General features: G+C 38.4%; 2 protein-coding genes across 6 annotated transcripts; both read right to left on the reverse strand.

Moving 5' to 3' along the window:
- Positions 1 to 5225: 5225 nt before the first annotated feature.
- LOC103985712 (dof zinc finger protein 1) lies at positions 5226 to 7335 on the reverse strand. 3 transcript variants are annotated; one of them, XR_671750.3, is made up of 3 exons: positions 7076 to 7335; positions 5563 to 6684; positions 5226 to 5473 (listed from the first exon to the last, which is right to left on the reverse strand). XR_671750.3 is itself a non-coding variant. In XM_009403508.3 (2 exons), the coding sequence occupies exons 1-2, from the start codon at positions 7097 to 7099 to the stop codon at positions 5719 to 5721; spliced, it is 990 nt and encodes a 329-aa protein (XP_009401783.2). In that variant the 5' UTR covers positions 7100 to 7335; the 3' UTR covers positions 5226 to 5718. The 3 variants fall into 3 exon arrangements, 2 of the variants coding, with proteins under 2 accessions (XP_009401783.2, XP_018681521.2); XM_009403508.3 differs by having other exon boundaries at positions 5226 to 6684; XM_018825976.2 differs by lacking the exon at positions 7076 to 7335 and adding an exon at positions 6844 to 7068 and having other exon boundaries at positions 5226 to 6684.
- A 1984-nt stretch (positions 7336 to 9319) lies between these two features.
- LOC135638899 (uncharacterized) lies at positions 9320 to 17559 on the reverse strand. 3 transcript variants are annotated; one of them, XM_065152455.1, is made up of 9 exons: positions 17058 to 17559; positions 16379 to 16510; positions 15938 to 16061; positions 14412 to 14530; positions 14097 to 14321; positions 12370 to 12446; positions 12123 to 12258; positions 10218 to 10421; positions 9320 to 9835 (listed from the first exon to the last, which is right to left on the reverse strand). In XM_065152455.1, exons 1-9 carry the CDS (start codon positions 17526 to 17528, stop codon positions 9776 to 9778), a joined length of 1548 nt encoding a protein of 515 aa, XP_065008527.1. In that variant the 5' UTR covers positions 17529 to 17559; the 3' UTR covers positions 9320 to 9775. The 3 variants fall into 3 exon arrangements, with proteins under 3 accessions (XP_065008527.1, XP_065008526.1, XP_065008525.1); XM_065152454.1 differs by having other exon boundaries at positions 14412 to 14533; XM_065152453.1 differs by having other exon boundaries at positions 14412 to 14536.
- Between the last annotated feature and the right edge of the window lie 5967 nt (positions 17560 to 23526).

A 23526-nucleotide genomic window follows, 5' to 3' on the forward strand; every position in this document is an offset into this window, starting at 1 on the left:
GCAGCCACCACACCCCCCTAATGTTAATTAGGGTTAGGTTAAGAGGAGGTGAGATGTGGGCTGCCTAAGCCCACTATGGGCTGAATCTGTGGGCTGCTAGCCCAACAGGAGTAAGGGAAGGAAGGGGCGGATGTGAGAGAAGCGAAGGTGATGGAAGTAGAGAAAGCGATGGCACTAGAAAGGAGGGCGGGGGAAATCTATCACTAGATGTGGTCAAAGACGAAAATGTTAAAGGCACCGAAGGAGTAGAAGATGCCACAGGGAATATCAAGGTCTACAATGAGGTGGTGGGTTCAAGTAATGAAGAAGTCGGAGATGGTGTAGAACTTTCCAAGGGAGGATGAATCGAAGGGTGACAATCGCTCAACATTTATATCGACACCGATGTAAATGCAAAGGGGGAGTAGTCCACCACCACCAGTGTCAACTACACCATCATCGTCGTCTACCACTGAACATTAAAATTATCTTTTTACCCTTTATTTTCATATTTTTATCGATAAAACTGATATCGTTAGGGTAAATGGATCTAATTATTTTACTTTCGGAACTATATGAATGTCAATATAACTTTTTAAAGTATACGGATCGGGACATTAAAGACATCTAACTACAGGGGACAATATGTAGTTAGCCCAAATTAATTTGAATATTAGGTTTACAAAGATATTAGTGATAATTAAATATTGGATTAAAACGTAGTTATAATAATAAAAGATCTTTTATATTATGGCATAGATGATTGAGATGTATCTGTAAGGAAAGAATTGGAATCTTAGTGAAGGATAATATTTTAGAAAATTTAGACTTCGTTGATTTTGATATTTACATATATTACATTAAGGAAAAGCAAGCTAAGTATACAAAGAAAAATGCTAGAAGAAGTAAAGAACTCCTTGAGATTATTCGATATCTTTAAACCATTCCATATTCTTTATTTCAGTGGAGAAATATATTTCTGCACATTTATAGATGATTTATCCAGATATGATTATATGTATCTAATATATGAAAAGTCTCAAGTTATTGATACTCTTGAAATATACATAATGGGATCAATAGATAATTAGATAGAAAAGTTAAAATTATCAGATCTAATAAGGTGATAAATTTTATGATGGATACGATGAATTTGATTAGAAAGTTGATTCTTTTATTAGATTCCTGAAAAATAGGATATTTGTGCTTCATTTATCTTACTAAATATGCGATAATAGAATAACATTGCTGAAAGGTAAAATTATATTTTTATGGACATGATTAGAAGTATTATGAGTTATTCCTCTATTCCCGAATCAATGTGAAGTAAAACTCTTAGAACAATTATGTATATCTTGAACAAAGTTCTTAATAAGTTGGTTCTATCAACTTCATTTGAGTTATAAACCAAAGGAAATCTAGTTTAGGATATTTATATATTTGGGTTGTTTTGTAGAGATAAGAGTCTTTAATCCACATGAAACAAAAAGAATCCAAGAACTATTTTTAAATATTTTATTAGTTATCTAGAAAATTCAAGGAATATAAATTTTATTACCCTAATCATAGTATGAGGATAATAGAATCTAATAATGTAAGATTCTAAGAAAATGACGAAATCAATAGGAGTGAAGAATCTCAAAAGATCAATTTTGATATCAAGGAGATATAAGGTAAATCTTCTTTGTCATCTCATATTCGAGAGATTATTATTCCTCAAATCATTAAGAGAATTGATGATGGTGAACAACAAAATAACATTAATAAACTCTCATTTGATATTGATATCGTCGCTACTAATCTTATAGAGCAACCACAATAAGTAATTTTGATAATTTCTCAAAGAAAAAATAAGCATATTATTGTTGATAATTATGTGATATATTTACAAGAATCAAATTATAATATAAGGATAAAAAGGGACCTATTATCATTTTCATATGTCATAAAAAATAGTAATTTTAAAAAGTGGTATGATGTGATAGAAGAAAAGTTAAAATCGATGGATTAGAATAATGTTTGGAAACTCGTTGAATTGTCTAGTAAGAGTCAATTGCAAATCGGTCTTCAAGATAAAATGTGACTCAACAAGTAATATCGAATGATATAAAGCCAGAGTTATAGCTAAAGATTTTTCTCAAAAAGAAACATCAACTATAATGAAATCTTTTCTTTAGTTTTTTAAAATGACATGTTAAAGATCATCATTATATTATTAGCTTATAATGATCTTGAGTTATATCAAATAGATATACAAATAATATTTTTGAATGAGAATATAGATGAGAAAATCTATATGAAACAGCTTGAATGATTTACAGAAAAGAAAAAATAAAGTTGAGCTTGCAAACTTAGAAAATATATTTATGACCTTAAATAAGTTTTTGGACAATGATATATAAAGTTTTATTATACCATTACTTTCTTCATATTTAAGAAAAATACTATTGATTAGTGCATATATTTGAAGGTTGATAGGAGCAAGTTTATTATATTAGTTTTATATATGAATGATATTTTTCTTACCATTAGTGATATTAGTTTATTGTATGAAACAAGATGTTTCTCGACAAAATTTTTCAGATTGTTGATATAAATGAGACAGCATATGCTATTGACATTGAGATATTCAAAGATAGATATTAAGGATTGTTAGGAATATCTCATAAAGGATATATTGATCAAGTTTTAGAGAAATTTAGTATGTAGTTTTGTTCAGTTAATAATATACCTACTACTAGAGGTGAAAGATTTAGTCAAAACTAGTTTCCGAAAAATTATTTAGAAATGAATCAAATAAAGGATATTCCTTATATATGCGTAGTTGGAAGTCTACTCAAATTTGTATAAGATCATATATTAGTTTTGTAGTTATAATACTAGGTTAATACTAGAGCAGTCCACGAATAAAATATTAGATTATTACAAAGAAAATAATGAGATATCTGCAAGAGATAAAAGATTATATGCTCATATACAAGAGATCAGATCAACTTGAAGTGACGCGATATTCAGATGTTGATTTTATAAATTGTCTCGATAGTAGGAAGCTCACTTTAGGATTTATATTCATGTTAGCTAAAGGGGTCATTTCTTAAAAAAATATAAAACAATCACTTATTGCATCATCACTAATAGAAGCTAAATTTGTGACATGTTTTGATGTCACAAATCAAACTTTGTGGCAATGAAATTTCATCACAAGACTTGGTATAATCGACTCAATTATTAGGTTGTTTAAGATATCTTATGATAACATCATAGTAATTTTCTTCTATAAGAGTAGTAAGTACTATTATAGTTCCAAGCATATCGAGATAGGGTATTTGGTGGTTAAAGAAAGAGTCCAGAAACAATATGTATCAATTGAGAACCTGAGCACCACCTTAATGATTGCTGATTCATTTGCTAAAGTTTTACGGTCTAAAATATTTTTTAAAAAATATTCTTAGAATAGAGCTTGTGAGAAAACCCTGATGCATGTTTAAGTAGATACTATTATTAATACATTAAAGAGAAATTATAAATCTTCTGTAATCTCTCGTTAGTCACATAGTCAGTCATTAAAAGACTACAACTATTCTCTCATCCTCTCTTATACCTAATCCATCGATCATAGTGATGAATGTAGTTTTTTCTTATAGATCGATATCACTATGATTTTTTGATTTGATGACGGTGCCTTTGTAGATTAAATAAATTTTTTTTATGATATCGAAAAATACATATTGTAAATCTAATATATTGTTATCCGATTTTAATACTGGTATTAAGGTTTCTTCACATAATAATAATATAATATAAGTTTTTATACTTATACATATTTGTAATATATCTCTAGCTTTATCCTCATATAAGCTTAAGTCGACGTGTCATAATCCCAATTGATAGGATCATCAAATCTTTATATATCAATTTAAATATGTAATCAGATTAGATGCCCGAAAAAATGGAGGATCACTTACTTGTTTAATATGCGGGAGAGTGGGAAATGCTTGCTTAACAATTAAGCATTGCTTGAGCTGAAGGAAATGGTGGAAGGATAAAAGAATTCCCGAGCAGATCATAGGGTACATATAATCCACTACGAATACCACGATGGATGGATGTGATTCGCGAACTGGGATCCCCCAACTCCCCCTTACGAACCAGGGAGAGAGAAGCATCCTCGTGCCCACGTGTTCTACCAAGCGGAGCCCGTTCGGAGGACCGGCGATGGCCCACGAGCCATTAACTCCGATGTCTTAGATATCACCGGAAGGTTCGTGGAATTGCGTTCGCATCACGAGAGACGACTCCTTCGTGCATGTCGTCCCTGTCTTGGCGTTTTAGGGTGACACGAGCAAAACGGACACGGTCGGTGGTCGCATGGCTCTGCAGGTGGTGGTCTCGGGGAGTGGCTCCCCCGTAGCATTTCATCCCCATCGGCCTGAGGCCGACAAGTTCACGTGTCGCTCCTAGTCGACGTACATCAGTCTCCCAGAGCCCTCTGAAGTGTTGCTGCCACCAAATCTGACCATCGGCAAAGCATTCAACGCAGCAGCGGCAGAATGAATACCTTTTCCATCGCTAAGCCAATGACCCACCCCTCCACCGAAACAATAGATGTGGCTTACGTCGGAGGAGTACCGGCTTCTTGCCTTCCAAATGTGATGGCAAGCAAAACAAAAGAGAGCCACACCGTCCTCCAGAGAGTATCATGCAAGCGAGTAAGATATCGGTGTCAGGATGAAGCCAATGGTGTGGGTCATTCTTCTGCCCACATCCCAAGGAGAATGTTTGCAGGGAGCCCACATCCGGGAAATCAATTAAATGTTTCCGAGGAAGTAGAGTGGCCTCCTTGTTTCCATGTAGAAAGGCATGGGAGAGGAGGGTGGTGGTGAGTGGGTGCAGGAATCATTAGCCGCAAGACTTGTGCTGAGGCAGGTGAAGTCTGCAATTTCCATGCCTCACGACCCAAGCTTTCTTCCTCATCCAACTGGCACTGCAACTCCTAAGAAACCTGTTTAATGCTGGTAGTATATATATATATATATATATATATATATATAATTAATTAATTAATTCGAAGGAAAAAGTTCCTCGACGGGGAGAGTGTGGGCATGCCAACCTATTCCAGTCTATCTTAAGCTTCTCGTGGTGCTTTCATAGTTGGGAGAATCTCGCTGGAATGATGAGACGTGACATCTCAGACTGGTGCAAGAGGGCGACACAAACGACAAGAAGAACATGCATGCCAACGTGAATTGACGTACACAAAATCCCTGTTTCTCGAGATACAAAGTAGAGCAGTACAACTGTAGTTTTCCCTTCTGCCCCCGTTTTTGGCCAATACAAATCTGATGCATAGTCCGCACAGTCGCCACACTACGACTCTGTTGCCTAACCCAACCAAACACTATCACAAACGCTACCCATTCTTCTTCTCCATCTCCAGCGAACCAGGCGATGGACCACTACTAGCAAGGAGGTGTATCACCTCCCTTTGTCATCACTGCACAGAAACAAAGGAAGAAAAAATGTGGGTTCTCTGGCCTAACCAAAGGCTACTTTTGCATCGTAAGATATCATTTTGAAGCCGACCTAAAAAGAAGCTTCATGCTGCTGAAAAATGAAGGCTGTAAAAGAAGAGAAGAAGGGAGTGATGGAGAGATACGAAGAAGGAACTTCATGTGGCTTCTGTCTTTTGTTAGTGCTGAGCCAACCGAGACCTAATGGATAAGCATAGTGTGTTGATTCCTACCATGAGCCTCCTCCACCGAACATACCATTCCAAAAACCAGGAGTGGCCACACCTTCCTCCCTGCTATTCTCCAACTCGGGAGTCGTGCTTGTATCAGCCACTCCTGGCTTTACGTCTTCGAACGGGAACAAGAGCCTTCCATGAGCACTCTCCTGCATCCCCTGCAGAGCCCCGTACCCGCCGCTACTCCCGCCTCGTCTTCCTTCCCCTCCTCCTCCTCCTCCTCCACCAATTCCCTCTATCGGGAAGTTGAATGCAGGAGCCCTGAATTCCTGCAACCCAAATCCAGTTGGGTATTCCGGCAGTGGCACCGGCACGAATGTCCCGATCTCTCTCGCTGTCATTCCACTACTCAGCAGCTCCATGGCTGAGAGAGCACCAAGTGCATTGCATGGGATGCTTCTACTACTGGTGCTGCTATTGTTGTTGACGGTACTGCTCTCCAAGCTGGGGAAGTCGTTGTACTCGGGGAGTCCGGGGCGGGGGAAGGCCATGTTGAGATCTTGTCCCTCATGGAACTTACGAGAAGTAGAGAGGGAGAAGGGAGGGGAGACGTGCTCGGTTGGAAGCTTCTTAGGATTTGACACTAATGCTGATGCCGCTGTGGCGGTGGAAGAGGTGGCGGTGGTGGCGGCGGTGGAAAGGAAAGACTTCTTGTTCTTCCTTGAGCCACCACCGACGGGAACATTTCTGAGGGATCCACCCTCGGTCCAATACCTCCTGCAGGTCTTGCAGAAGTATCTGGGCTGAGTGAGGCTGTAGTTGTTGTAGTAGCAGAACTTGGTGTTGGTGGAGTTGCACCGGGGGCAATTGAGGGCCTGCTCCTTCTGCGGCCTAGCCCTGCGCTCCGTCACCACCTGCGACATGGCTGTGGAGCAAGTATTGCTCGCAGTGGTGGTGGTGGTGGAGGGGGAGGAGGATGCAGAGGGCACCAGCTGCATGGGCTTCGCCAGCCCTGTCTCCTGAAGAGCAACAAAACCGCAACCCCATGCGGACCAATAATTAGACATACAAAACATTAGCAAACATCTATATATGTTGGAGAGCTGTAGATATCCACGATTACATGAAAAGGATGATCCGAGGGAAATCAGAAAAGATGAAAGAGAAATCAGACTCACTTGGTACACCAACCTGTTCATGCCTTTGCTTTACCTCACAAGCTAAAAAGGAGGAGAAAGAGAAAGGGAGAAGAAAAGAAGGTAGAAAAAGAAAGTGATTTGCTTCTTTCAAGGATTAAAGAGGAAGCCATGACAGTATCATAAGAGATGATGTACCAGGAGATCCAACACAAAGAATGAAAAGACCCAACAAAGCGCCATGCCCTCCCTCACATATCCACAGACCATTTACCTGACGCCACTGAGCAGCATCCATGCGATCCGGATGAAGCTGAGAGAAGAAGAGGAAGAAAAAACGGCAGCTGCCCCTGGAGAAGGAACGCTTATGGACGGCGGTGGAATCGCGGTGCGGTGGTGCCTCTCATGGCATCGAGAAAGTAAGAATGAGATGGCTGCGGTGAGAGGACGCGAGTCCGCCAAAGCTTACCATTTGTGCGGGCGGTCTTGTCCATTGCTGCCCGTTCGCCGTGTGTGATTCGAGTGCACGAGCGAGACGGCAAGGTGGGGCCGTGACGCAAGTGCGGACGCTGACGTGGTACGTTCCTGCGATGGAGAGCTGTTGTGTGGGGCCGGCGACATGAGTTGTCCACAGACGGGATTCCGCCAAGCGGGGCCCCACTTCTCGTGCCGATGGGAGGAGAATTGCGGGTACAAAACCATCGAGATCTTGCACTCCCTGCCACGTGGCGCACTCCCGTGCCTTGCGATTGGAAGATAGATCAGATGATGCATTTTTGGGCTTTTTGATGAATCAGCTGTTGGTGGCGGGGGAAAGGAGGAGTTTTGACCCGATCGGGATCGGATCGACATGGTCGACGGGTTGGGTTGAGCCGATTTAAGTTATCGGATCGATATTTACGTGGATCCACATCCGATTCGTGGACAGGTTAAAAGTCTCCATCCAATTGATGATCTTATGGGTGCCATTGATTTGAACGAGCTTTATGCTTATGCAGACCGTAGGATGACGTTATGAACATAAAACACGAAAGTTAACTCGTACCGTACGATGACTTTACATCCAAATAACGCCCCCGAAACAGTTCGGGGGGGAAACAATGGCCACCGTTCGAAGCAACAATCAAGTACGCACACGAATCTCAAAGCGGCGTTATCAACTCAAATAGGCAGGATTCGTTTTGTTCGGGCGCTTAACGGTGGTGACGCGAGTCGTGACTGAAGCGGCTGCGAGTGGTCGGCACGGCTATAATTGCTCATTACGATGCCGCTCGATAACATCATGGTCCGAAGGCCCCCCCGGCACCGTGCACCACGAGAGATGCCACGAGTCGGGCCCAGACGAGCATGTGTTGTCTGGTGAAAGCGACGCCCTCGGCTGACAAGCCACGTACTGAACTCCGAGGGTGATCGCAGATGTCGGGTAAAGCGCGAAACGCATACAGTGCGTATCGGATCAAAAGAACAGGAGAACGATTCCGAGTGTCGACCATCCATGTCCGCTGTGCCCTCTTCCTCCCCTCTCTCTCTCCCCGCCTCGTCAAGTCGATCGTTGTGCGTGCACTTTGGCTCCCAAGGCAAGCAAAGAATGGCTGTGGACTCCATGAACACTCCACGATGTCGTCCTGGTGGGATCTGCTGCCGCTGTCAATAGATTTAATATGATACAAAATATTGAAGTGCTCTTGTGATGTTCCTCTTTGTCTTCCACTGGCTTCGTCGTCCTATCATTTTACACTAAACGACAAGCTGCGTTGCTGTGCTTTGATGCTCTCGCTGTTCCCTTTTGTCCGCAGGCAACACAGATAGATGGTTAAGCAGACAATTTGCCTTTCTATTACAGGTGTATGGCTTAAGGCAGCCATTCACTCATCAAATCTAAATGTGTATGTATTGGTTGAGAGACAAGTCTCTTGTGGGAACTATTCGCTGGTCGTTTCCCAGTCTTCTCCACTTGCAGAAAAGGATGGACGGCGGAATTTATTCTCGTGCGCAGAAAGCTGCGGCGCAATGAATGATGACGATCTGAGTTAAGCTGCTGGGTTCTCACATCCGAGACAAGTTTCCACGTTATATGTATTTAATATCTCAAGACAGAACTACTAATTTCGGCAGATTGGTTTTAATTTTCGATTCCCTATGTCTCGAGTGGCCGACGCACAAAAGGATAAAATATAGCTTTTGTTTTACAACAAAAAGAAATACTGATTGATGTCTTTCATTTTTTTTCATTACGGGCAGACCTCACATCGACAAAGTACTCGATGCACAAAACATCACAACAAGGAATAAAATAGAACGTGAAGCTCGAGATTGCAGCCACTATGTGGGGGGCCAGAAAGAGATAGAGACTGTGTGTGTGTGTGTGTATCGGATGGGAGTCTTACCCAATCCCACCTACAAACCTGTCACCCAACATGCCCCTTTTCTCTCTCAAGAAATTGACAGTTTACACTGTTCAGACGAAATGCATTGATCGAACAAGGCTATGACAGAATTCTCTACTCAACCAACAACAAAAGTAAAAGCACATAGGCTAACATGTTAAAAGCATCTGTGTCAGATCTACTAAGAGAATAGTTGACAAAATGGAAAAAGAATGGGCATAAAGGTCAATCTCAGCCCTCTGTCTTCTCTGCAGATGGGAGGCCATAAACGCATTCATTTTTCCCTCACTAAGGCCAGATTAGGTTACCAACGATATCTTCAAATGAAACGAACAGTATGTTTTCTTGGTTGGCGAAGTTGTACCAGAAGACATGAAGTTGGAAGGTGAGACGGTTCAGTCTTCTCTGTCTTCTCTGCAGATGGTAGGCCATGAACGCATTCATTTTTCCCTCACCAAGGCCAGATTAGGTTACAAAAGATATCTTCAAATATTCTTACAACAACAGAATCAAGGTGGAAGCCATGCAGAAAGCCTGAAACGAACAGTAGGTTTTCTTGGTTTGATGAAGTTGGAAGGAGAGAAGGTTCAGTCGTTCAACTTGCAAACTGCCACAAATTTCTGTACTGCATTGTGATACTGGGTTCCCTGTAAAGTGGAGACAACACTGTTAAATAATCTGGGATAAGATGTATAATTTGAAACAATTTGGTTTCTATGAACTGAATATTTGTTAGGGTACCAAGCTGAATCAAATGATTATCACAATTTGTAACAATATGGGCTAAATTATTGAGGGTTTGAAGAGGATAATTTATCCAAAACTAATCAGTCTTTCAGAATATTGAAGTACACAGCTGCAATGATTATAGTGGATATATGGCTTTTCAACTTTGGATTGAAAACTAGGACATGGTCATATCTTGAGAAAAGAAAACATTAGACTGTCCGAAAACAAAGATATCATCAGGCCAGTTTAACATATAACGGAACCAAGACAACAACGTCAGCAAGCAGGTTGAGACATTACCTCCCAGTAGAGTTGTTTGCAGTCAGTGCATTGCCAGAACTCAAGATTTCGGTCAAAAAGGCAGTCAGGAATGACCTGGAATCCCCTAGAAGCTGCAATAGCTTCTTCAATTGTCAGAGGCTTCTGAATGAAGTTTCCGTTGCATTTTGTACATCTTGACATGAGTTGTTCCTCGGAAATTTTCAACTGGAAGGTCTCAATGACCTGTCAGAACTAAACAAATCAAAACTGGCACAGAATGTAATAGTCATAATAATTCTTTTAGTGAACATAAATGTTACGACCATTGACCAGTGTATCTTTTTAGTTCGAGAACATGATTTCCTAGTCGGATTTGTTTTGTAGATCTAATTTTGTGAAAACTACACACATAACCGAGATTGCTTCTTTGAGATGTTATAACTCATTAAACGACACAGGCAAAATAACATAACAAAAAGAACTTTTCTCAAAAGAATCAGGTCTTACTGACTGACACAACGAGAAGATGAAAATGAAAAGGAAAAGGTCAAGTGGCCAAGATGAACCAGAGCACCAATTTGAGGTACTGATCTGAAAGAGAATGGGTTCGGATTTCACTCCTGATACTTAAGATATAAGATATTTAATAATAATAAGTGGAATGAAGTGCATACTGCACCTAATATGGGTGATTTAATGGATATGTTTAATGCTTCATATAAAGTAGCAAAATAGAAATCTAAAAGTTCTAAAAATGACTGAGATGTTGTAGTTGGTTGTTCAAGTGATTTTGGATTCCAAGATGACAGTTAAATTAGTAAACAACTGCATCATTCAATTACACTAAGAGCACATTTATATTACTATAAGTAAACCACTGAAGTGAATTTATAGTCAAAGTGATCTGAGTTCTTGTGTTAATTCACCAAAAATAAGATGCAATTATGAAGTGAAGTTCCAAGAGGCCAAAAAAATTGAAGGTGGTCTTTTGTGCAAAGAGCTCCAGAATCATTTTAGGGGAAATGGGAACAGGAGATTTCGTTATTTCATTTGAATTTTGTAGAGCTCAATTTTGGTGCTTTTCTGAAAACCAAATACTACTTGTGATTGATTGGAAAAAAAATCAGAGCTCACTTCCCCCTTAATTATGTAGTTAGGCTTTTATATAGCTAATTTCACCTTGAGCCTGAACCATGGAAGTCCTAGGTCATCTGAAGTGCATTCCACTAGATATTTTTAGCCTGCAATTTAGTTGATTGTGAAGCCAACCACAGGCTACTAGTTATTTTTGCAGACCATCAAGTAGCTAGCAATGGCAATGAATCAGCAATCAAGATTTGTCGAGAGCAACCTATGATAACCAACTGCGGCTCTACGGATTGTTTACCAATCTAATAACAGATGGTAATACCAACTATGTTAAATGATGAGTGATCACCCTCCAATGTCCTAACAAAGGCGACAATCTGTCAGCAAATGAAATTGGGGTTTACAATGGGCTAACAATTTGCCTGCAATCACTGATAAACTAATATGGTGTGTTGATTGACTAAAATTTGGCTCACTAAAAATGTTGATTGATTAAAGATCCTCAATTGTTTGTCCCTAAAGAAGGGAAAGACAACTATGAGCAATCGCTATGTAGTAAGAGGACTGATTGACAAAATGTGCATGGTCATTGATTAGCAGTTTGTTAGTGATGGCCAGCCTGTAATCTACCAGTGGTCCACAATCATCAAATGGTGCGCTCCACCAGAGGCTAACAATCTAACAGTGGTTTCAATTGTAATCAATGGAATACAACCAATAACAGCAGTTTACAACTCTCAACAAATCCACTGAGCAACCTTCATGCTATCCATGACAACAAGGTAGTGAGTGAACTGGAGATTATCTTAATAAGAGATGTCTGATATATACTGAACAAATATTCCATGCAATTACCTCAAGTAGTTGGTCATTCTTGAGTGAACTCTTCACCTTGTATACTTGATTCCTCACCAAATATTGATATCTCAAAAGCTTGGCATCTCGTGTTAACAGGACCCTTTTCTCTTTGTATGCTTGATTCAGTAGCTGCCTACAGAAAATAGAGGTTGGATAAGAATCATATGTTTCTGTTAAAAAGAATGTGACATACACATGGTTAAGAAGAGGTACTAAAAGTCCAAATGTGTTTTCACAAACTAACCTTGGATCAGGCTTCCTTAAAAAAGGAATAGCAGCATCAATGCCAACACATCGTAGATGTTTTGCTAACCCCTCTATCTATGGATCCAAAACTGTATCTAGTTAGATTTAGTAGAATTTCCAAAATGCACATGATAAATTAAAGAAAATACACAATCAAATAACACTAACAAAAGCCTGAGTGATGCATGAAAAATAGGTCAAATATAGAAAGTAAACACGAAAGTTTTGGATAAATGTTTATACTAATTGTGCTAAAAAATAGTATAAAAACATATAAGAAAATCTATATAGACCATCTGTTAAAGATCAAGAAAGCAATTAATAAGAAAATATAAGTTTTCAGGACAATATCATAAGGACCTAGTACTGGACTTCCCGCTATATTTGTTGAATTCATATGTGATCCAATTTTAGATCAAGCTCTGATTTGAAAGCCAAATGTGATTATATAATTTATATGCATCTTATGTAAACCATCATTAAATACAGTTCTAAATTCATCTGATAGTGAATACATTATTTCATGATACTCGACATACCATACATTCTTTCGTTGTCTCCTACGAAACAAGCTTCATAATATTATTCCTTGTTTATACTGTAAAATTGGTTAATTTAGTAAAGTAATCTCTAGTAGAAATCTTTAGGAGGCCTATTCTTTCAAATTGGAGAATACTCCAACAGCAATTGGTTGCTTCCAAATCATGACCAACCAATTTTAAACAATATGACTTGATCCGATCCAATCCAATAGTTGAATTACAAGTTCATTATCTAGGTGAAAATCAAACCTTCATTTTGGAAGCCTGAAGTTTGTAAAAATCAAAGTTATAGTTTATATAACCTGAACCGAGCAAATCCAATTATAGTCAAACTTCATAATGTTAGTTCAGATTTCAGGCCCTGACTATCATGATTTTATTCTAACATTATGCTTTTGGATACTATCTTGCAACCATTAGATTTAAGATTCAAATGTAAATGAAGGTGGTACTAATAGTAAAATTAACAATCCACAAACCAAAGAATATTTGACTGAATTGGTTCATAATTGACTAAATTTTGATCGGATTGAGGTCAATCTGGATCTTATCAATCTAGAATGAGCAAGATTCTGCTTAGGAAAGTAAATGCTTATTTTAGCATTGTTAGGGTGAAATCAGTTCATAATCAGGTATATAGAATAATACCACTATTAGTTTGAGTTTTTAGTTAAAAATCTGATAAATGTAATTTTGAGGTCATGAATTAACAAGAACACATTCGTCGAATACAGTGATGCCTATTTTGGGCAGTATTTCGGGTGGGCAAGCCTTGATACAAATGATAAGAATCTTAATTCATGACCTAGATGACTATAATTCAACTCGCAAAAATAAGCTCTCTGCTTGTAGGGGTAGGACTGTGTGCCTGCCTAACTTTTCTGTCACTTGTCAGCTTTAGCCCCCTTTTGAATTAGTTCTATGGCCTGAACTTTTGAATATCAAACCCCCAATCTTGATGCATGCTAAATGATTCAACACCTCAACTGATGCTGAAGAGAGATCCCATATAGACGGAAGCCTTATGTACTAGGCTCACTTTAGGGATGTCTATTTTCCCTAATGACATAAAAAGTAACAAGAACACACGAGAAAGCCTCACTACAAAGTCAATGACCATAAGCAATCAAAACTAGCAGCAGCGATACAAATATTAAGCAGTGCACAAAGAAAAGTCTCATACCATCACATCACATAAAAACTTTGGGCTTCCATCCCCACCGAAGGATACATCCCATGGTGGAGGGCCTTGCCAATCTTCATCACAAGTCAATTTCTCTTTGTTCTTTGCATTTCCAGATGACTGCTTTTTCTCTTTTCGTCTTGAGGTCCGAGGTATTTTGTCTGATTCCTTCAACATAATTTTTTCGCCATGTCTCCTGACATTGTTCGAGAGACAATCATCAAGCTGAAATATATATATCAACAAGAAGGCCATAAGGTGGGTATAACTGCAAAATGTCTCAAAAGAGAAAATTTTAAAATCACGTGATCTGACCATATCAGATGATTCACAACATTCAGTAAACAATTTGTTGGAGCCTGATTCTGGGATGATTTCCTTTTCTATAACAGTGGCAATGAAATTCTGTCCAGGAGGACTAGGTTGTGATTTGGCTGCTGCTACAATCATTCAAAGTTAACAAAAGAAATTGAACAGCATTTCAAAGGATCTGTTCTGCAAGAAAATTTAAGAAATAAAAATCCTAACTAATCATTATCTAGCAAAAAATCTAGTGATAAGACCCAAAAGACTTTTATAAGATAGAAAATTACCAAGAAAAGAAAATGAATCAGAAAGATTAAATGAAGGTAGGAAATCCTGATAGAGTTGTCATGCTAGATATAACTTACAAAATTACAGCCAAGAATTTCAGTATCATATAATCATGACATGCTACCATCGTACAACATAGCAGGTGCCAAGGCATGTGTTCTCCCAATTATTACACCTAGGACTCAACAAGTGTGTTCACATAATTCCAGTATGATATGACCAGGGCAACTAAGCATTCCTTTAAAGAGGCGTCCAATTACAGAAGGCTCTGCAAATGAAAATAGAAGACTGGTGGGATGCAATAATTGCTTAGAACAAAAGTCAGATCTAGCAATGGGAAAACATCGTGTGATGAGATTAAAGGCTACCAAAATTTTGTAGCTATTGGTATTGGTGAAGTTGGCTCAACCCAAGCAGAAGGCTTGATAAGACTATAAAGTGAATTTGAGGTCTCCAAAGAGACTTGTTTTTAGGGTACTGAAATCAGTGGCTATTATAATAAGTCCAATACTTTAATAATTTTAGTACCGATTATTTCTTGAATCGATCATCATGAGGCAGGATAATAACCTCATGCAATTGTCCATCAGCTCTTAATGATCTTAACTTTCACTTTCATGTTAAAATATAACCGTTGAACCTCATGAACTACAGGATTTATAACACACCAGAAGTCCATTCGTATAGGCTATTCTATTGACCATAAGAGAAGGCCAGTGAAAAATTAGAAAAAGAAGGCAGAAGCACTTCAAGAATATTCCCGTCACCACTGTCACTTTTACATCTATTTTCTTTGTTCTTTTTTCTTTTCTGTTCTTATCAGCATCAAAAGATTTTTTTTCTAAATACCTATTTGATTAAGGCAGTCACCGCAAATATAAGAGAGAGTATATTTTGTATCAATATCCTGAATTTGGCTTTGCTACTATACTTGTGAGCTGTGAAATGAATGTCAGCTTAGTGAATTTGGGGAATAGAGAGGCAAAAGAATGATGGCTAAACCAATATCACTAGCTCAGAAGACACTAGGCTAAGCCATAGGCATTGATACACAAGACTGCTAAGTCCCCAGACTTCTAAAACTTGTCACATAACCAACAAAAAAAATTGATATGGAAAATTTCGTCATTGTCCATCACACTGAAAAGTAAGATAATACAACACAAGTTCAACAAAAAGAATGTACTGTGGAAATTTGATCAGGACATATACATATAATAATAGTTCCAAGCTTACAGAGTATATACCTTTGGTGATTATTTTTTGCTGGAAGACATCAAATATTTCAAGCAAGTAATACGCATCAGCTGCAGCATATAATATCTGCTGTTCACTTAGAGGACGGCATGACCAGTCACTGCATTGGAGTTCCTGTAGAAAGAAATTGTTGAGCAATAACTCCAGGTGATGTTTGAAGTCCAATATAGAAAATTATATGATGCTTCAGGTCATTTTTAAATTCTACTTTAGTCAACTCATACAAAATGAAGAATAGAAAAGGATATACAAAATAGGAAGGGTACTTGCAGACATGGAAGAACACATGATATGGAGCCATTTGTGGTATTTTGATGGAGTACTAAGGCCTTTAATGAAAGCCAACGAAAGCCACTATCCATTAGATATATTACATATTAACATGAAAAAGAAATCCAGAAGTCTATAAGAAACCTCATGCAACAACCAACCTTTGATAAAGAGACATTAAGAACTTCCTTGCAGATAGCTGCTAAGCTTTTAGTATCCTTTGGATGTTTTTTACCCATGGTTGGATTCTTTAGGTGATGGTAAATGCTGGTGATATCCATAAAAGGCTCCACCTGTCCCAGAAAGACATAGTTATCATTTCAAAGAAGTGAGAACCATTAAATTAACATTAAAGAAAAGGTCCCAGATTCAAAGAAAAACTAGCATTACAAACTTCAACATTCCATTGTAGTTCCTACTTGTAGGCCACCAATTATATGAGAACCTAAAACAAACATTCCATATCTTTCCCAATTGACACTGTTGTCATCATTTTCCATAGATCAATAAATCCATCGAAAAAATTCGAATTGATCAGAGACTGTAACTTAACATATGGGGAGAAAGGCAAGTCTGCTGAGAGTGCCACCGACGACCTAAGCAAACCCTTATACTGTTCTCAATCTTATTTAAAGGATCTTGTGGTGATTGTAGATAGATCTCCTTTAACTTCATGCTGTCCGCTGCATGTAAAATGGAAAGATGACCAAAAAGGCGGCCGTGCATCCAATAATCCGCACAATGTTTGGCCCAATTTCCAATATATATCGAAATTAAAAGTCCTAAAACAATGCAACACCAAAGAGCACAACGTGTACAGAGTATGCGGAGGAAGATTACTCTATCGAAGCCAGGATCGCATCCGTTGGCGGAGAAGGTGGAGGAGAGGTATACGAGATCCTGTTTGAACTTAAAACCAAGCTTGATTACCGACGACGACTCGAACATATCCCTTAGCGGACTCCACAGGGCAACGAGCGGGACGGAGAGTAGGTCCACCAAGAAAACCGGCGAGTCTCCGACCACCGGATCCGACGGGCGCCGACGGACACGGCAGGCGATTTGGAGGAGGGACACGGTGGGGAACGACCGAGCGGGGAGGTCGGCGGCGGGGGCGGAGTCCCCGCCGCCGACGGTGTCCTGGTGGTGGAGCCGGATGGTCCGGTTGGGCTTCCACTCGGCGTCGAGGCCGACGACGGGGGAGCTGCGGAGGGCCCAGCAGAGGAGCGAAAACTCGGGCGAGTCCGCGGCCGCCACCATGTGGATCTCCATCATCGGCGGAGGCGGTCGCTCGGGTTGGATCGGCTCCATCGCGTCCGGACCGGATCGTGTCGTGTTAATGGCGCCGGGCTCTTATCTACGACCCAGCTCGGGTCGGAAGAAGTTGGTGGGACCACCACATGATTAATTGGTTGTTACTTAACCCAGTCGGTCCATTAAAGCCCAAAAAGTATTGGGCTGGTGACACCAACGTCATGTGTGGTCCAATCTATTATATTACATATTGGATCTCTTAAATCTTTGAGATGCATGATGATTCAATCAAAATCTTGATCATTGTATCAAGTTATCTGATACAAAGAATGAGATCTAATGGAGGATTTGTCAGAAGGTTACTGGAAATTGCCACGTAAGTGCAGAGTTCAGCTTCAGTCACCAACTTTTTCCCTATGTGAACGTTCGTACGTTTGAGTAATCAAACATAGTTTATTGGAAAACAAATCATCGGCGTGGTAGTAGTCATTACTTCGATAGGACTGATGACAAGGCTTGGCATGTACTCTCTCAGGCTCTATGCTGTCCAGATATCTAATCGTCTACGTCAAGTAATCCCACGACAAGTCCATCAGCTCAAGATTTGAAAGTTCCAATCTTGCCATCATCTGGAAAGAAACAAAAAACCTGTGAAGGATATGTTTGGTGTTAAGATACCACAGAAGCAGTTCAAAATGGTACAACAAACTCACCTAAATACTTGATGATAAGCTTCACATTCCTAAGATCCAGTTCACCTACTGGGAGAGCTAACGTCGTAGGAACACGAAGAAGTTGGAGAACCGGTCAACAAGTCACTACTTTGACTTTGACTTGTGTTTTGGTCACATAATGCGAGCGTTTGAAGCTTACCCACGCGAACAAGTTGTCTTTTATTAATCTACCCCTCCTTTTCTATATATATATATATAATCTCTTCTTGTGTCAAAAGTTAGACTGACAAAATTTTTGTTATTGTCATTAAGGCCGAACCACGAGCCGGAAAGGTAGAGACTCAATCTTATGGAGGAATGACATCCTCTAAGACATCCATATCCGAGCACCTGGTAAGCACCAAACGTTTCTCGAGAATCATAACCAATAGCTTCAAGCTTCCGTCTGACTTTTCTAAGAATTGCCGTGGAATCAGTAAGAGTTTACACGGCACAAAATTCTAGGTTTTCATCTCCTATTTATTAGAACCCAATTAAATGCGTGTGGGTGTCCACTCTCAAAATGGCCTCATTGTTTAGGAGATCCTGGGGGAACGATCCTGGATACGGTTCCTCACCTCAGATCGATGTACTTACTGTTCATTGCACCTCCATATCTTTTCTTTCTTCCTCCGCTTCTGGATCTGTCTTACAGTCTTATAATACCCGACACAAATCTCTCTCTCTCTCTCTCTCTCACTCTCTCTCACTCATACATGCAGAAGAAGAAACGGAAGAGATCAACAGGTCCTTAGAAAATGAAAGGACTACTAGGGGACGGCAATAACTTGTAAACGAAGACTCAACGTAACGAGTGAACGAGGGAATCATGCATGTGGGCAGCAACATGCCCACGTACTGTGGTTCGACAAGCTCTACAAATTACTGGCTTCAATTCTTGGCTATTGCTAAATCCCCGAATCTTACAATAGTGCTGGTCACAGTCATTACCAACATGAAATGCTCGTCTCCATTATGCATAAATACATTTTTCTCCATTATTTTCTGCCACCAACTTTGCTCTCGAGTGGCATAATCATCATGTACTGTGTATTAAGTCCAAATGTAGGAGGTTTATTTGTAATTATTTGAACCGTGCAAGGATGTTTCAGGATATGCACTAAGAAAGATGAAGCTTTGAACGAAGTGTGAGGAAGCGAGGAAGGTGCGATGTTGCATCAGATGGGACTTTGTGTGGAAAAGAGGCACGACGTTTACCCAACAATAGTTGATTAGACCGGGAGACAAGGAAATGGACCGGAAAGATCGAATGATACTTTGACCGTGGAATCAAAGTCAATGGAACACCTAATTATGCGTGCCTCCCGTGATTTCTCTTTTGTCTGGGAAAATCACAAGAGACGTATTTGTTTGAAAACCCCAATAAAATCACAGGACTCTTAAAATTGATAGAATATAAGATTTCTTCAACTATTTGAGAAAATCTTCTTATTTTGTTGAGAAAAATTCTCTATTATGTGAAAATTTTTTCTCTTAATTTGTATAAATAGAAGAGGGAACATGATAATGTATTAAAGTATTTTTATTTTTTTTAATAAAACTTCTTCAATAATTGTTCTTATCGAAGTTTCGCTCTTGCCTTTAGCCAGCGACTAACGTCATTGACAAAAGTGAAGTTTCACCCTTGTCTTCGACGACCAACGTCGTTGGTACAACCACATTCCTAAGAGGCTCTACGAAACATTTTTATTTCTTCAATAAAACTTCTTCAATAATTATTCTTATCTTTTATTATTTTTATCAAAAATTATTAATATATGACCAAATTGATAGAAAAATATATTTAATTATATATTTAATTGCTAAATAATTCAAAAGAGATTTGTAACTACCCAAGAAACACCCAATTGGCTCTTTCACCACCGACCCAAAATAGTACCAAAGCATCACGACCACCGACGCCTTTTCCGTCGCTCGTGATCTCATATTCTCGCCATCGATCTGCTAACGGACGGCGATCCGCGTTCACTCAAGTCGTCCGAAGGCCCCCACAATGATGTAATAACATCAGCTCGGATGCCGCGTGAGCCGTTTGAGTTACGTTGTCTCGGAAACGACCGATGCCGTGGTGGGGGCCATATATCGAACGGTGGATATGCGTCGTCGATTGGGGCAAATAGAGTGAGCCAATAGAATAGCTAAAAAGAAGAAGTTATTTTCCGTGATATGATAATAATATTCTGAACGTTATTTTTGTGCAATGAAAAGTTCCCATTATAATTAACTTTCATGAAGTCAAACGCGTTGACTCCGTGCCAACCTTCCCCAGTCGTGCACTGACGGCGGACCCACCATCCCCAGATGGGAAAAGAAGGGCTTGGAGACTGGTCCTGTTATAATTTCCGCGTGTTCTTCAAGCTAAATATCTTACGACCGCCCTTTGACGCACGGTGTTCGGAAGTCAACACCACGTGGACTTTTTTCTTCCCTCCTAAAAATATTCAGAGAGAATGCACGGGTGGTGCGAGAGGACGAGTGATTTGAGATCCACGCATGATCTTGATGAACGTTGTCGATGTGCACATCATACGCTAGCAATTTGCTGTCGTCCACCACAAACGCGATATAAATCGCATGGTGATATATATATATATATATATATATATATATATATATATATATATATATATATATATATATATATATCATGTTTGTCTCCTCATCTGTACACACCCTGGCTGACCTCTTCGTCCATCTCTTCCTTCTTTGTTGATGATGTCGGTTGCACTCGTTTCCTCCTCCCTTTGGTTTGATCATACTTGCTTTTTCTCCTTTTTTTTTCCTCTTTTCTCTCTCATATATTAACAATCTTAACTCTAACCTCAGTATCACAACCTACAACTTCCACTACTAACCCATTCCCCTCTTCCATGTAGGAAAAATATTAATTACAAAAAATATTTCTAGATAAATTAGTAAAAAAAAAATTCCTATTGGATTAAAACTCAAAACCTAATTTTTTTAATAAAATAATTATATATTTATTAATATAGTTTGTGTTATTAATCTGTCCTTATGTATCGACTGATTAACGATATGATACGTATCAAATTATACTGATATGTGTTGACAAATTGATATATATAGTTTGTATCATTCTGTTGTCAGATTAGTATATATTTCTCGTATTAAACGATACATTATAATATGATGAACCTTGTTTATCAATAAACTCTTACATTTATGTTTATATTAAGATACTTAGTTAATACTCTTAAAATATATTCATCCCCTTTAAAATATTAGGAAGAGGGATAGAATTCTAAGCAGTTTGCGGAGATTCGACTATAAAATATAAATATAAAATATGATTTCGAATATCATACTTTCTCTCTCCACTAAGTCCATTTCTAAAGTCTAGATTAAACGTTAGAGGATCACATAGAGTGCTCCATTGCGATAGTCTTGGTCGAGGAAACATTCCTCCATAATGCTAAAGCAACTACCATATGCGTTAAAGGCATCATATCGAGCATTAAAAGACTCCTCGCTCGCTCAGATCGATCGGGATCAGAGCGTTCATCGTCGATGTAGCTGTAAACATTCCTCCTACCAGCCACTAAAGTTTGTCATGCAAAAGGTTTACTCCATAATGCTCATTTTAATGGAATTATGGGGGCATTCCGTTGGTTTTAATCGTAAAAAACTAATGATAATATGGTAGACACGAAGGATAATTATTCTAAAATTATCAACAGGATAAGTATTAGCCTTATCGAAAGTTTCAATGGTCAGAACTCAACCTGCATGTTAAATGGTCATTTAAATGATGCTCAATATACTAATCATAAACTGATTGGTTAGTCAATAACACACTTAGCATATTAGTACAATTATATAATAACTAGTTTCACTCCATACTCTTTCCTGTAGTGAATAGTGTCATGTGTAGAGGGATAAGAAGGACACAACTTTGAGTTAGACCTGAAATGATATTTTCGGTACTCTACAATCCTTGGTAGAAGCTCTTACTATTTGTATTTGACTGCGATAAGAAACTTAGGTAATCGTTAAATAATTAAGACATCACCCGAGATGATAAACATGTAATCATGTGAATGATTATTCTATGCTTTGTTGACAATAACTTAAATCTAGATTAAAGCAACATAGTGAATCTTATAAAGACACTTCATCCAACGGATCTTATAAACATTGAGCAGCATCTTTCATTTTGTTTGTTTAGAAATTTTGAGCTTTGTGTTGTTACAACTTTGATTTTAAAAACGAAAACCTCGATTTTTTTTTACTTTCTATTTTTTATTTTTCTTATTTTTAAATCTATTTCCTTGCCCTTCTTTAATTACGTGTTATTTTTTGTCAATCAATTTAGATTCTTAAATTGGATTTATGGTTTGCAATTACATCTTAGCAATTATACTTATTATTTTTCTGAAGAAATGATATATATATAAAGAAGATTTGTCGTTTGCTTTACATAATGTTAGCGTAGGATTATTCGAGATGTTTTTTAGGTGAAAACGTCGAACTCCTTATGTATCACCTACACAAAGATCAAGATCAAAAGAGGTTTTTCGATCAAATCCTTTTGACGCTCAAGTTAGTAACTCAAGATTTATGAGTACGAACGTGAATAGTCAAAGGAAGTCTCCTAATCAAATGAAATCCTCACAAAGATAAACTTTTATACTTGATCATAGAGAGCATGAAGGAAGTTTGTGATTATTTTTATCCTCATATGTAATGAGAAAGAAGCTTACGATTGTCTTTCTTATATATAAAAAAAAGTTTAATCTTATCCTTGTGTTGTCAATGATTAACCGACAATATATCCTTTTTATCACATAACTAAAGATATTATTTTGGACACAACCAAGAATTTATCTCTAAGAAAATATTTTTCAAGATTTTGCACATAACATTCTCAATTCCCTTAACATTTTTGCTGCTGAAAAAGCTACCAACCACATCACGTCGGCAAAGTTACGAGAGGAATGTCAGAAACTACCTTTGGGGAATGGATTCAATCATATGCATGCACGAAGAGACACACTCATTCCTTGGAAGTGGCGTGTAAAATAAAAGGGATCGGACGAGAGTCTCACAACCTCATACATTTTTTTTTTTTTAATCTTTTATTGATTTCCTTCCCCTTCTTTAATTTCTTGTGTTATTTTTCCTCAATTAATTTAGAAAAATTTCCATTACATTTTGGCCGTTATTATTTGAAATAAGAAGACAAATTGCTGATTGTTTTACGTGGAAAAAGATTAATATTATTTGGATGCAACCGAGAGTAAATCTTCTTCGGGATTTTCCACGTATTATTCTCGGAAAATGGACCCAATTCTCTTTATTCG

Source organism: Musa acuminata, chromosome BXJ3-5 (genome assembly GCF_036884655.1).
Source record: "Musa acuminata AAA Group cultivar baxijiao chromosome BXJ3-5, Cavendish_Baxijiao_AAA, whole genome shotgun sequence".
Lineage (NCBI taxonomy): Eukaryota > Viridiplantae > Streptophyta > Magnoliopsida > Zingiberales > Musaceae > Musa > Musa acuminata.